The sequence below is a fragment of the Pleurodeles waltl genome, chromosome 2_2 (assembly GCF_031143425.1).
Source record: "Pleurodeles waltl isolate 20211129_DDA chromosome 2_2, aPleWal1.hap1.20221129, whole genome shotgun sequence".
In the NCBI taxonomy this organism is placed as follows: domain Eukaryota; kingdom Metazoa; phylum Chordata; class Amphibia; order Caudata; family Salamandridae; genus Pleurodeles; species Pleurodeles waltl.
Window position 1 is genome coordinate 606617829 of NC_090439.1, and position 15950 is coordinate 606633778.

The following is a 15950-nucleotide window of genomic DNA, read 5'->3' on the forward strand; positions in this document are numbered from 1 at the left end:
TAGCTCTGTAATCATGTCTCAGACCTGCCACTGCAGTGTCTGTGTGTGTATTTTGACACTGTAAATTCGACTTGGCAAGTGTACCCACTTGCCAGGCCTAAACCTTCCCTTTACTTACATGTAAGGCACCCCTAAGGTAGGCCCTAGGTAGCCCCAAGGGCAGGGTGCAGTGTATGGATAAGGTAGGACATAAAGTAATGTGGTTTATATGTCCTGACAGTGAAATACTGCCAATTTCGTTTTTCACTGTTGCAAGGCCTGTCTCTCTCATAGGATAATATGGGGGCTACCTTTAAATATGATTAAAGTGTAGATTCCCCTAGAGAGTAGATGGACATGTGGAGTTTGGGGTCCTTGAACTCACAATTAAAAAATACATCTTTTAGTAAAGTTGATTTTAAGATTGTGTGTTTGAAAATGCCACTTTTAGAAAGTGAGCATTTTCTTGCTTAAAGCATTCTGTGACTCTGCCTTGTTTGTGGATTCCCTGTCTGGGTCAGTTTGACAGTTGAGTTGTTTTTCACCTCGCACTAGACAGTGACACAAAGGGGGCTGGGGTGTAACCTGCATTTCCTGATTAGCCATCTCTGCTAGGAGGGAGGGGTGGAGTGGTCACTCTCATCTGAAAGGATTGTGCCTGCCTCTGACAATGCCGGCTCCAACCCCCTGCTGTGTGTCTGATGCGTTAACTGGGCAAGGCAGGATTTCACAAGTAGGTGTGAGTCCCCTTTGAAGAAAGGTGACTTCAAAGACTAAAATGGGTATAAGAAGGGCACCCAAATCTACAGACTTGAGAAACACTTCTGGAACCAAGAGGAACCTCTGCCTGGAGAAGAGCTGATAGCTGAGGAAGAAGTGCTGCCCTGCCTGTGACTGTGCTTTGTGGAGCTTTCCTGCAGTGCTGCTTCTGCCAGAGTAAGAGTGCAAAGACTGGACTTTGTGTGCCTTCCATCTTGTGAAGAAATCTCCAAGGGCTTGAGTTAGAGCTTGCCTCCTCTTGTTTGAAGTCTCAGGGACAGCAAAGACTTCCCTCTGCCAGCACCTGGAGTTTCTGGAGAGACTCCTACCCCGACAAGTGGTGCCCTATCCGGTCCCTGGGCCCTTGAAAGGAAAGCTGGTGGAAATCCAAGGAAATCGACTTCGGACGACTTCGGACCGACGCCGCTGCTGAATCCGGTAACGCCGCCTGCACCTGACACCGTGACCTTCGCTGGAACGCGACGCTCTTCGCAGGCCCGATGCCGCAGCAGCCCCGCTGAAGTCCGTGACTCCGTGGAAGTCGCCGCACCACGTCGTGACCGACGCTGATCGAAGTGCACGGATTCAACGTTTCGCACAGACGCCGCGATCCCCGACTTCGCGCATCGGCTTGTTTTCTCTCTTCACCAAAGGTACTGTACTTGGGGGTCTACACGACTCCGTGTCTGGCGCCGCTGGTGTCGGCTTGTTGGGAACAACTCCGTCACAACGCCGTGTTAATATCTCATCGAAGCATTTTTGTTTCTAAGCGCTATTTTCGAGTTTAATCTTTAAAAATTCATAACTTGACTTGTGTATGTCGGATTTTTGTCGTTTTGGTCTTGTTTTGTTTAGATAAATATGTCCTAGTTTTCTAAGCCGGTGTTGTGCAATTTTGTAGTGTTTTCATTAAGTTACTGTGTGTGTTGGTACAAATACTTTACACCTAGCACTCTGAGGTTAAGCCTACTGCTCTGCCAAGCTACCAAGGGGGTAAGCAGGGGTTAGCTGAGGGTGATTCTCTTTTACCCTGCCTAGAGTGAGGGTCCTTGCTTGAACAGGGGGTAACCTGACTGTCAACCAAAGACCCCATTTCTAACAGTATTGCTCAAAGAAAAATCTCCAGATCCAGTCTGACGCCTGGAGGAAATTCTAAGGTAAGGAATCTGCAACTAGAATCCTCTATCAGATGGATAGCCAGGTATTGATTGATAGACATATAAAGGCAACTATAAATATATTGGTGTGGATTGTATTGCAACATAAATTTATGTATCCGGCAAGTATGCATGCAAACTGAATACCTCCTGCTTCAAGGATGTGCCATTTTCAAGCTATAATTGTTTGTCTAGCTTTTCAATCTGGGAGCCTGCCTTGCTCTCTGAGTCAGTGCTCCCTGTAGTTAGGAAGAAGAATTTTAAAAACCTTGGAGATTCACTAAAAAACAAAGTTACAGTGCCATCATAGGTAGCTTCAGAATATACACACACAAAGCCAGAGAAATTCATCAGTTACATTTATCACAAAAACTATGGGCCTGATTCAGACCCTGGCGGCCGGTGACCGCCAGGGTCACCGGCCACGGGAGCACCGCCGACAGACCGGCGGTGCTCAAAAGGGCATTCTGACCGCGGCGGTTCTGCCGCGGCCAGAAAGGGTAAACCGGCGGTCTCCCGCCGGTTTACCGCTGCCCTTGGAATCCCCCATGGCGGCGCAGCTTGCTGCGCCGCCATGGGGGATTCTGACACCCCCTACCGCCATCCTGTTCCTGGCGGTTCGCCCGCCAGGAACAGGATGGCGGTAGGGGGTGCCGCGGGCCCCCGTAAGAGGGCCCCACTGTGTATTTCAGTGTCTGCCTAGCAGACACTGAAATACGCGACGGGTGCAAACTGCACCCATCGCACATGCCCACTCCGCCGGCTCCATTCGGAGCCGGCTTCCTCGTGGGGAGGGGTTTCCCGCTGGGCTGGCGGGCGGCCTTCTGGCGGTCGCCCGCCAGCCCAGCGGGAAAGCCAGAATGGCCTCCGCGGTCTTTCGACTGCGGAGCGGCCATATGACGGTTCCCTCCAGGCGGGCGGCGCCCGCCGCCCGCTGGGGTCAAAATGACCCCCTATATCTTGTCCCCTAAGGTAAATATAACTTGTGACCCAGCCATGGTCTCCTCCACCTTTAATTAAAAACAACAGCCTTGGGGTATGGGGCTCTCACTTTATGTCAGAAAAAAACCTAAAAATTCACTGAAAAAAATAAAGGTTAAACTAACATACTTAGTTTTGATAAAAGTAGCACAACGCAGCGATTTGCGCTTCATTGGGTTACTCTTGATTTATTTTATCAAGGCTGGTAAGGCTACGCAAATCTACTGTAAGAGTTGTATCACACTTGCTCCCCATTGCGTGGCAAAAGAGCAATGCAGCTCTTTGATAACTATGCCACTAACATTTCTAAGCTTCCATGAGTTATTAGAGTGAACCATGTCAGCATAATAATTTATACTTAACACGGAAGCGTGTGTGCACCAGATACGAACCTATGTACAGGTGCTTGTTTTGTTTCAGAAGAAGGGCTATCTGTAAAGTTTTCACCACAGTATCAAGGGTGCAGGTAGTATGATTTTCAGCACTTTCAGAAATTGGCTATTTTTACCAAATAACCTCTTTTATGACAATTGTTCCATAGAAGTACACTGTTCTTAGTATATTCTTTTGAATACTCTGTGATGTATTTGTCATTTGAGTTTCACTGTTTGCAAGCAACATGATATAGAATGAACTCTCTCCATAGAGTGAACACTGTTTTCAGTACCCAGTTCTCTACTGATATAAATTTCATTTTTTAAAGTGCATTTGGGTGTGTGCCAGGGGTTTGACATAGTTTAAAGCTGTCTGTAATACAGCATTTGTTTTGAAGTTAGAATTTACTATTTCAGCTTTTCCTGAACTGATGTATACAGATTGAACACGGTTCCCATATATCTGTGATTGATTGTTGTTGTGAACTATGCTACGTGTAAAGCCGTAGCAATTTATACAGCAATATGTGGTAAAGTGGAGCTTGGATGATGCCATCACTGATGTAATCTCTGATGTCATCAATGATGTCATTTGAGATGTCATCAGTGATTTCATAAATGATGGCACAGAACACATATCTAAGGTCATAAGCAAGTGCAAGTAATGGTTCGCGCTGCTAACTTTAACTGATGAATTTCCACGTTTTCTAGTTCACAACATGAATGTCATCACTTACATATTCAGATCATCATAACATTACTTTAACCTTTGTTTTTTTTTCAGTGAATTTCAATTTTTGTTTAAAAAAACAAAAAACAGATAAAACAGATCCTTTTATCACACCTAACTGTAATGTTACTTTCTTAAACTGTATATCACTGGAAAAAAACAAGGTTACAGAGATTTTATAGTTATGATATTGAATTAAAAACAACATAGAAATTCACTTAAAAGATCAAAGGATACCTGGGTGTTATAGTTAGTCTCACATTTCCAACATATAAAACCATAGAAATTCACCTCTTGTAGTTAGAGTTATGTCAAGTAACTATAACTTATGCCCTAAGATAATAATAACTTGCACCCTTGCCGTGCACTGCTAATTATCCCATAAATTACAGCACTCATGACATCTTTGATAATATCAATGTAAAAGTTGCAGTAACATTTTTGATGAAAAAACGTTGCATGACATGCTTTTTTACTGCAAAGTCATTTTTATTACTGTACTTTAACCCAAACACCGCCGCGCACGGCCTTCGGCCAGGCCTTATGGCAAACCCCTTATAACTACCCACCTGTTCCCGTGGCTGGTGGAGTTTACCACAGGGCCTGGCCTGCGGCCTGTCCCTGAAGCCAACCTCCCTAACCACCCAACCCTAAGAGAGAGAGAAAGTGGGAGACTGAGCGAGAGAGAGATCTATTTAGGCTTTGATTAATTATATACTTAGAATGAGATATTCCCAGGCATATTGAAAATAAAATGTCTTTGTCAATTAAAAAGAGTGAGATAACCTTTCAGTATGTAACTTAAATATTTATAGTTGAAAAGAAACTAAAGCAGGAAACGATCACAGACTCACCTAGACTGGAACCATTAACCTTTAGGGTGCATGTCTGAGACCTTAGCCACTAGGCTAGAGGTGACTCTTTTCTGTAAAGTGACCAGACTTTGCTGTGACATTCAACCCACAGATTTTACGGGAGAAAAGACTTCAATGTTCAGGAAGTTTAAACAGCGAAAACACTAGAAAATAAACAGACACACTGCCATGTGATTTGAACCTTCAGCCTACTGAGTGACAGCATAAGACCTTGAACATTAGGCCAAAACTGACTCTGTTCTGCTCTGCATTCAAACGCAACTATAACATTCGCACCAAACATCTTCCTAGTCTGACTCTCAAAGTAATTGTATGAAGTGACCATTGCAATAACAATCTCTCTCTCTCTCTCTTTCATCCCTTTATGGGACGGAAAAGAGAGATAGAGTGACAGGACCACAGGGGGTACCTCAAGGCCCCACAGTCCTAGTTGGCTCCCTGCATCCCGGGGGAGCCAGCATTGCTTTCATAAGCAGGGAGCTGCTTTAAATAGCAGCTCCCTGCTTGTGGCAGCAATGTTTTCATCTGTTTTCCTGCACGTATATTTGCATGCAGAGAAACAGAAAGCAGATGAAAACTTTACTTTCTGCAAAGGAAGTGAGGTGTTTGCTCTGTCTTGGTTGGAGCTGTCAAAGCTCCTGCCAATTGAGAGCAAACAGCTATGTCCTGAGGGGTGGGCACCACAGGACACCACTGGAGCTGGCCCTTGGGGTGGCAGTCCCCAGGGCCTTCTATGGCTTAATGAGGGGGGGTGTCTCCCCCCTCCAATGTAAAATAGCCCCAGGGATGTGGTGGACCCCGGGACTGCAGGGGGCTGCTCTCGCCCTGCATTATATTTCATTAAACCCCTTGGGAGGTGGTGGTCCCTGAGGTTGCAGAGGGGCCACACGCCCCCTGCATTGTATTTCCTCAGTGCCCCAGGGAGGTGGCTATCCCTGGGGCTGGTGAGGGCCACATGACCCCCCACATTATACTTCATCAAAGCCCCGGGAGGTGGCGGTCCCTTGGGCTGCGACCCTCCCCCACATTCAATGTAAATAAAGTCCTGAGGAGGTGGCAGTCCCGAGGAATGAAAATACCCTAGGAGGAGGCCCCATGGTCCTTCCTTCTTTATTTAAAAATGCCCCCAGGATTTTTGCTATGAGTCTGTCACAAATTTGCGGCAACATTTTTTTTTAAAGTGTTCTTTTGCCATGGCGGGGTCCCTCTGGGACCACAGAAGCAGAACTGAGGAGTCAGAGTGTACCTACCTTGGCCCCTTTTCTTTTTTTCCTACTTTTTTTCAGGGACTTGGCTGAAACTGAGGAGCAAGACGGCTGACAACAATTCTTGGTTGGAAGTGTTGGCAGCCAATCATAGCTCTGAAGCGCAGGGCACAAACTCTTATTATTCGCGAGGGGGATCCACGGCCCTAGATATACAAATTTATTTTCCCTTTAATATCTCAAAAACGACAGATTTATACCAAATAATGGGAAGTGTGATCTGTATACTGAAGTCTATCTACCTGCCAAATTTGGTGGAATTCCGTCCAGCGGTTTGGCTGTAGTTGTGTTCAAAATTCCTATCAGAATTAACATGGGGAATGCATGTTTATTGACCCACTCTTTTTCTCTGACCCTGCTTGATGGTTCACCCTGCAACTTCCCATGAGAATCACCGGCATACATTTTTGGGAAAATGTTGTGGAGATTCATCAAACTGTGGCAAAAATATAGGTAAATCAAAATAGACACATGGGCCCTCATTCTGACCTTGGCGGGCGGCGGAGGCCGCCCGCCAAAGTCCCGCCGTCAGATAACCGTTCCGCGGTCGAAAGACCGCGGCGGTAATTCTGACTTTCCCGCTGGGCTGGCGGGCGGTCGCCTTCAGACCGCCCGCCAGCCCAGCGGGAAAGAGGCTTCCACGATGAAGCCGGCTCGGAATCGAGCCGGCGGAGTGGAAGCTGTGCGACGGGTGCAGTTGCACCCGTCGCGTATTTCACTGTCTGCGCAGCAGACAGTGAAATACATGTAGGGGCCCTCTTACGGGGGCCCCTGCAATGCCCATGCCAGTGGCATGGGCACTGCAGGGGCCCCCAGGGGCCCCGCGACCCCCCCTACCGCCATCCGGATCCCAGCGGTCGGACCGCTGGGATCTGGATGGCGGTAGGGGGGGTCGGAATCCCCGCGGCGGTGCAGCAAGCTGCGCCGCCGTGGAGGATTCAATGGGGCGGCGGTACACTGGCGGGAGCCCGCCAGTGGTGCCGGTCCGACCGCGGCTTTACCGCCGCGGTCGGAATGCCCATTGGAGCACCGCCGGCCTGTCGGCGGTGCTCCCGCGGTCCTCCGCCCTGGCGGTCAAAGACCGCCAAGGTCAGAATGAGGGCCATGGTCTTAACTATAACTACCTAGTGGTGACCGCCACTAGGTTATTTATATACATATATATATATATATAAATAAGTATATATATATATATATATATATGTTTTCATTGGTTAAATAAAAATAAAAAACAAAGGTTATAGGGACGTTATAGTTAGCCTCACATTTTAAACATACAAAACCATAGAAATTCAACTGTTAGAGTTATTTCAAGGAACTATAACTTGTGCCCTAAGATAATTAAAACCCACACCCCTGCCATGCACCGGTCTAAGGGGTCAAGGTGTCTCTACCCTGGCCCCCTTTCCTTTTTGTTTGCATTTTTTGTTGGGACTCAGCTAAAGCCGAGTCAAATGGCTGTCAACACTTCCTGGCTGAAGTGTTGGCAGCCAATCAGATCTCTGCACGAGATCAGGAGTATTTGTGAAGCCTTCATGCCTCCAGGTATACAAATGTAGTTTTCCTTTAATATATCAAAAACTACTAAACAAATTTACAACAAAAAGTTTTTTTCTGGACTAAAAGCTACCTTTCTGCCAAATTTGGTGTAATTCTATCCAGCCGTTTGGGCTGTAGTCATGTTCAAAGTCCCTGTGGGAATTGCAATGAGAAACGCACTTTATTTTACCCCTCTTTTACTCTGCCCCTGCTTGATGGTTCATCCCAAAAATGTACAACAAGGAACACCTTTTTTGGAAACATTTGTGAAGATTTATAAAACAGGGCCAAAGATATAGGCAAGTCGAAAAACCCTTTATCTATGGAAACAGGGTCCTAAAAATGTGCAATATCATTGCAAAATAGTGTATTAGATTGAATTTGTATTTCTTATTCTTGCATAATCCTACTGATAGACACAGAGCTATGGGCCTCATTACTCACTTTGATGGTTGGACAGTTTTACTCTGGGAGGTCCGACCACCCAATTACAAACCTGGTGGACAAACCTGCCAGGGGTCCACCATCCCCGCCAGGAACATGGTTTCCAATGGCATGACTGTGGTCAGAGTTTTTCACAGCCAGGGGGGCGCTGTAGTCAGCGACTACTGGCTGATTACAACTCCCCTCACTGTTTGCCTTTCATTGTGGTTTTGCCGACATGAAAAAGGCTGGCGATGAGGGTGTGCTGAGGGCCCCCCTGCCCAGCATCATCGGAATTCACACTGTCTGCTTTGCAGACAGCACACTTTACGAGGGTACTGGTTCACCCCATCTGTGCTACAAGCCAGCACTTGGCTCCCTTAAGGAAGCCAAGTGCTATCTCGTAGAACTGTTCCTGCCAGTCTGACTGGCCGGAACGCTCTATTGCAATGTTACCGCCGGTTAGTAGACATGGAACATTGTAATAGGGCAGGGGAAGGACGCCACAGCTATAGCGGTGGCGTCCTCCCTGCGAGTTTGGCGGTTCCACAGTGGGAGAGCTAAGCTTGTAATGGGGCCAAGAGTCTATTAGTCTAATCTGTAGATTTTGTATGTTTGTTCACTGATGCAATAGGGTGTACTTAAGGTGTATACATTGACTGAATTAGAATATAGACAGAATAAGATCTATTTTTTTCTCTTTCTTTTTGAGCTACATGGAAGGACAAATAAAAGTATAAATATTTACAATGTTTGAACTAAGGCTAATATATCAAATTGACATACATATCTTCGCTTTATATGACTTGATTGGCATTTTAATCTTTACAGGATTGTAAAGTATATTGTGATGAATAGGTGGGCAATTATTTCACTTTAATACAATAGATGTTAAAAGAAGTGTACTTTGTACTGTGCATTCGCATAACAATGGCCTCAATAGTCCAATTTAGATTTTAAACTTTTTGAACACTTATGAAAATTAAATATGGACATGGCGTTTATTCTGGAAACACACGCTATAGGCATTAACTTTAAAATTATAGAGACTATAATTTGAGAGCTAAATCAGTAACTACTATTCATCAAGCTTCATACAGGTTGAGCATATTATTTAGAGATCTATTAAGCAGGTGATGCAGAAACTCACTGAGGGCTCAAACCACATATAGTATTATTCAGAAGCATGCATTTCTGGCAAAGTTTTTATGCAGCTCCTGAGAGTCAAATTCCGCTAGTTCCTTACACCCCTAGTAAGCATTCAAGGGGAATAACATAAACTAGCTGCAGTAATTGTTTTTCCACTGCCACAAAGGTGATAGCGGTGAAACACAAATCTCTCCAGACTGATGTCCACTCCATACAAGGTCCAGCAGATGCCTCCAGGGATGAGGGACAGCCGGTCAAGTTAAAATGTAGGAAATGCACTTTTGGGTAAAATTCTCCAAATTCGTCTGGCTACATAGGCATGACTAATAGTTTGCCTACCCCTACTAGATGCCAACATTTTTTCTCAACATGAGTAGATATGCAAGTATTTACTCATGGTTGGGAAATTATTTACAGAGGGCACGTGACCACTCACAAGTTTACAGAATTATGCATTTTGTTCTGTGTGTTGTTTTGCACTCTTGTATCCTTGTGAATAAATCCAATGTCCCGTTGCCTGCTATGTGCAAGAATGGATTATGGCTTGAAAAAAAGGTGGAGGGCAATATGTAGAGGTGCAGTCTGAAAAACAACAAACAAGACAGTCAGTCCCGTGTTGAAACGTATTACACCATGCAGATGCAATTGATCTTGTGAATTGGCGCGTTCCCAAATTAAAATCGCGTAAAGTAATACATGTGTGCAGGAACTCTGGCAAAGGTTATTAGTGATGGTATCTAATACAGCAGAAAAAACTGATGAAAGCAAAGCAACTTTATTTAAGCTTGGAAATGATATACTACCCACATTTACAATTAACCATTCTCTAGTGCTGTTGTGTTTCCTTTTTTAAGCCACTCATCAGCGAGGATCTCACATTTGCAATTTCGCTTTGATAAATTAATGCATTGCTGACAACACGTATACAGTTTAGCTTGTGTGACCTAACCTGAGCACCTAATAATTTTACACTTTTATATGTCATTGCTTATTAAATTAATAACTGCATTTGTGTTATTTGTCAATTACTGTTTATACCAGACACCTCTTAGCATAAGATAACTATTTAATAACCATCTTTATTCAAAATGATGTAGACATTACAAATTAAGCATTTAGCATACTTAATTAGAAAAGGCGTCACCCATAACTGATGTACAGCCATGTTCTGACTTCATAGATATTCCCTAAATAAATTAGAGATCATCATATTATGTTTACATTAAGCTACAGAAAAAAGCGCCCTCGGTGCAAGAGAAAAATGCAGTACAATAGTCCTGAAATACCCTGTCTGCAGGTTCAGGAATTAAAAGAATGTTAAATTGATATATTGACATTTTTTGTTGAAATAACAGTGGTGGCAGCTTCAGTTCTCGATAGGAATGCTCGTTATCTTGCACAGAATGGTTGTTTCATTTAATCCCCTTATCAATTTCATGTAAGGTTTATATCCTTTTATAAAAATGTTATTTCTTTTTTGCTGCAGCTGAACTCTCAGGCCTGCTCTTCATCGGAGACGCAATATTACAAGTAAGCCCTGTGTGTTGTTTTTTCCGTACATTAATTCCATTTGTTTTGATTGAAATAAACTACATGTTGAACCTTTCCTACTTGCAGATAAACGGCATTAATGTGAGGAAATGCAAACATGAAGAAGTGGTGAGCTTTCATTAATTTTATCCTAAGAATGAGCAGTAAGCTGTTGTGAAGTGGATGGCAATATCACTGTTACTCATCCCTGTCAGTGGCAAAATGGAAGGCATTCCTTATAGGCAGATATAATCTCATGTTGTTTTTTTGTCCTACGCTAGACTATTTAAGCTTTTTATACTATATATAAATGTATATTCTGATCAATATGGGCTATTGAGATGTTTGGACCAAGCATCACAGAACATACTAAAGACCTCATTATGAGTTTGACGGTCATGAGCCCACCAAACTTGCGGTGGCGGTCAGACCACCACGGCTGTGGCACTCAAACTGCTAAATCACGACTTTGGCAGGCAGACTGCCTGAAAACCGCCGTCCCCACCAGGATCATAGATCCCGACAGGGTGATGATGGTCGGGCTTGTAATCAGCCATTGCGGCGCAGAACTCAGCACCGCCTGCCTGATTACAACTCCACTTTCCACCAGCCTTTTCATGGGGGGACACAGCCTTGAAAAGGCTGGCTGAAAGCCAGTGCTGGGAGCCACAGAGAAGCCTCTGCACTGCCCATGCCCATGCCCATGTCCCCCTGGCCAGCACTGTCTGAATGTCCACGGTCTGCCTTGCAGATATTTTCAAGGGTGCTGGCGTGTTAGGATATTGGCCTCGGCTCCCAAGACCCATAACATAACACTGTCCCCAACAGGCAGCCCAGCAGGAAAGCATATGACAATGTTCCCGCCGGTCATCCCAGCGGGAACATTGTAATACATTTGGGAAGACATCACTGACATGAAGGTGGCGTCCTCCCGGTGAGTTTGGCAATCCTGGGGTGGGCCCTGCCAAACTCATAATGAGGCCCTTACCTATTTTTGCCGAGCAATTAACATGATTTCCACTCACACGAGATATGTACTGAGTTACAACCCACAAATAACAGCTACAGAAGAGTATATCTAAACTCAAAATAGCTACTCCTCCAAATGCCTAAAATGTGTGTTTGTTGATGACCAAGGCATGTCCTTCTCTTATTATAACAAAAGTTCTGGACCATTTTAATCTAAACCTGATCTGGTTTCTTGTGAGCCCTTCCCTGAAGGTATGTATCCATTAACCAGGTGTCCTCTGGCAAAATTAAAAATTTACCATGCGTTGGTTTAGTTTTGTAGCTATCCACTTCACATTTTAGTTTGTATACTTGATGATTATGGAGATGTTCCCAACCTCTAGTTGTGTTTCAGAATATGGGTTTCTAATATTCCAAGCCTATTGGATAAATGCACAGTGTTAGAAATGGGGTCTCTGGTTGACAGTCAGGTTACCCCCTGTTCAAGCAAGGACCCTCACTCTAGTTAGGATAAAAGAGAATCACCCTCAGCTAACCCCTGCTTACCCCCTTGGTAGCTTGGCAGAGCAGTAGGCTTAACCTCAGAGTGCTGGGCGTAAAGTATTTGTACCAACACACACAGTAACTTAATGAAAACACTACAAAATGACACAACACCAGTTTAGAAAAATAGGAAATATTTATCTAGACAAAACAAGACCAAAACTACAAAAATCCAACATACACCAGTCAAGTTATGATTTTTTAAAGGTTTAAAATAAAAAGAGTCTTTAGGTAGTTGTAACAACACACTAGCGCTGCTAGCGTGTAAATGTACCTGGTTTGCGTCAAAAATAACCCCGCACGGGCGGTGTGCGTCGAAAATAACCCTGCACGGTTATATGCGTCGAAAACAACTCGGCACGGCGATGCGCGTCGAAAAAGCCAGCCACGCGACGGTCCGAAGTCCCGCGGCGCAGGTTGCGATCTCTCAGCCTTCGTCAGCGATGCTGCGCGTCGTTTCTCCTGCTCCGGGCGTCGATTCTCCGGTCGCGTTTCCTGCGGCGACGTTTCTCAGCTGCGGAGCCGGCGTCGCGTCGTTTTCTCAGCCGCGATCGGATTCGCGTCGATCTTTTCTCCGCACGGCGCTCGGTGCGTGTATTTTTGTCCTTAGGCTGCCAGCCTCTCCTTTCAGGGTCCCAGGAACTGGAAGGGCACCACAGAGCAGAGTAGGGGTCTCTCCAGAGACTCCAGGTGCTGGCAGGAAGAAGTCTTTGCTATCCCTGAGACTTCAACAACAGGAGGCAAGCTCTACATCAAGCCCTTGGAGATTTCTTCTTCAAGATGGAAGGCACACAAAGTCCAGTCTTTGCCCTCTTACTCTGGCAGAAGCAGCACTGCAGGAAAGCTCCACAAAGCACAGTCACAGGCAGGGCAGCACGTTTTCCTCAGCTATCAGCTCTTCTCCAGGCAGAGGTTCCTCTTGGTTCCAGAAGTGTTTCTCAAGTTTGTAAGTTTGGGTGCCCTTCTTATACCCATTTTAGTCTTTGAAGTCACCTTTCTTCAAAGGGGACTCACACCTTCTTGTGAAATCCTGCCTTGCCCAGGCAAGGCCTCAGACACACACCAGGGGGTTGGAGACAGCATTGTCAGAGGCAGTCACAGTCCTTTCAGATGAGAGTGACCACTCCACCCCTCCCTCCTAGCAGAGATGGCTAATCAGGAAATGCAGATTACACCCCAGCTCCCTTTGTGTCACTGTCTGGTGTGAGGTGAAAAACAACCCAACTGTCAAACTGACCCAGACAGGGAATCCACAAACAAGGAAGAGTCACAGAATGGTTTAAGCAAGAAAATGCTCACTTTCTAAAAGTGGCATTTCCAAACTCCCAATCTCAAAATCAACTTTACTAAAAGATGTATTTTTAAATTGTGAGTTCAGGGATCCCAAACTCCACATGTCCATCTACTCTCTAGGGGAATCTACACTTTAATCATATTTAAAGGTAGCCCCCATATTATCCTATGAGAGAGACAGACCTTGCAACAGTGAAAACGAAATTGGCTGTATTTCACTGTTAGGACATATAAACCACATTACTATATGTCCTACCTTATCCATACACTGCACCCTGCCCTTGGGGCTACCTAGGGCCTACCTTAGGGGTGCCTTACATGTAAGGAAAGGGAAGGTTTAGGCCTGGCAAGTGGGTACACTTGCCAAGTCGAATTTACAGTGTGAAATTACACATACAGACACTGCAGTGGCAGGTCTGAGACATGATTACAGAGCTACTTATGTGGGTGGCACAACCAGTGCTGCAGGCCCACTAGTAGCATTTGATTTACAGGCCCTGGCACCTCTAGTGCACCTTACTAGGGACTTACTAGTAATTCAAATATGCCAATCATGGATAAACCACTTACATACAATTTAAACAGGAGAGCATATGCACTTTAGCACTGGTTAGCAGTGGTAAAGTGCTCAGAGTTGAAAAGCCAACAGCAACATGTCAGAAAAAAATAGGAGGCAGGAGGCAAAAAAGACTGGGGATGACCCTGCATAAGCAAAAGTCCAACACACAGGTTTGTCCATATGATCTTCAATATGAACAAAAGGATCTTTTATTGTAAACACAAGAATGTATTTGCTTTGCTTTCATACCGTTGACTGTTTCAAGACAGGTGACAAATTTGGTACAGTAAAACTGGTAGACAAATGTTTGTCCCAGGTGCATTCACTGCATGCATCCGTATATAGACCTCATGGTCACAGATTAGATCCCCCGTGGTTTAATTTAGCCTTTTACGCTTCCAAGATTGATGAAATGAGTGCCATGAGTTTGATAACAACATGCATTGATTATTTCAGGGGCAAGATACCTTTCTGGGTGAATTCACGTTTTACAAATGCACATGTAATGCTTACAAAAGCTATCAGCTCTGCCATTGTGACAACTGCAGCTGCTGGGGCAAATGTTCTTGGAAGTAAATTAATATAAACGTAAATATTTCCAACTTTTTGTTTGGTCAATATAGAAACTCATTCCCTAGAGAACTCAATGTTAAATCTATTATTATTTACCTAAATTTACACTGTGGGTGACACATAAAACCAGTTACCTGAGTTTAATCCCTGCACTGAATTTAGATAGATGGATAAACTACTGAAGAGGTGCAATATTGGGTCACACAATGGGATTGGATATTGCTATTTCAAAGTAATAATTTGCAATCATTCACTCATTATACTTTCTCCTTAGAACATGTCTCTCCCTCAGCAGCAGGGGTGGGGGGTTGGGGGGACAACAGGGAAGGGGAAAACAATTTTTTTAAAACACTTACCGTTCCACCGTTCCCGCCACCTCCTACCGCCTTGCTCCTATGTTCCTGATGGTGTCCCAGCATTCACTGGGACACCAGCACAGGCTCCTCAGCAATCCTGGCACTGCTCTCATGCTAAACCTAGCAGTTTCTCCAGCCCGCTTTTTCAACACAGCCGGGTTGGAGAAACCTAAGTGCGCAGGTGTGTTTGGCTGGCCAAAGACGGACGGCCAAACACGCATGCACACTTACTGTGCTTCATTCTCCCCCTCCAATGGCCCAGCCCCACCCCTCCTTGCACTGCTGGGTGAGTCAGCAGATGAAAAATACAACAATAGTGAACTATTGTTTTATTTTTCATCTGCTGGCTCTTAGCCAGGGGGGAGACGCTCCTCCGCATTGTGGGGGAGCTGCCCCTGCTCTCCCTTCATTTTAACATCTTAAAAAGTCAATAATATTGACCAAAGAACTACTGCTTTTCCAGTCCTGGTACTCTGATAAGGCCTAATTATGACAGTAATCAGAAGGTTTTGTAAGTACCCCCTCCAGGGTGTGTCCCCCTCCCATCTAAATTGTATAACAAGATAATTGTAACACACGAGGATAGTTACATCAAAGTCAAAGGGGCCTTCCTATATTGGTAAATTATTTTTTAAAGTACAGAGGAAAATATAAACAAATGAATCATATTCATTAATGGACAGGGACGGAATGTTGGAAATCCTGTGGCGAAAAGACTTATTGTTCCTTTGTTTTTTGCATTATAGGAGAAATATGTATAAAAAAGAAAGGCACCCAGCCATCACATTTTCACACCATAGAGGCACAAACGCCTGGGGCCTTTTCAGGGCTGAAACGTAGATTTAGATTAAAAGACCACATTATACAAATCATACTTTAAAGAAAAAGAAAACATT

The 15950-nt window shown here is 44.7% G+C and overlaps 1 protein-coding gene across 2 annotated transcripts in view; it reads left to right on the forward strand.

Moving 5' to 3' along the window:
* The window catches only part of SNTG1 (syntrophin gamma 1), a 3232656-nt gene that overhangs the window by 1764222 nt on the left and 1452484 nt on the right, over positions 1–15950 (forward strand). For both annotated transcript variants that reach the window (XM_069218895.1, XM_069218893.1), the window contains 2 exons: positions 10718–10761; positions 10849–10890. In XM_069218895.1, the coding sequence (XP_069074996.1) occupies positions 10718–10761; positions 10849–10890 (86 nt within the window). The remainder of the gene's footprint in view (positions 1–10717; positions 10762–10848; positions 10891–15950) is intronic.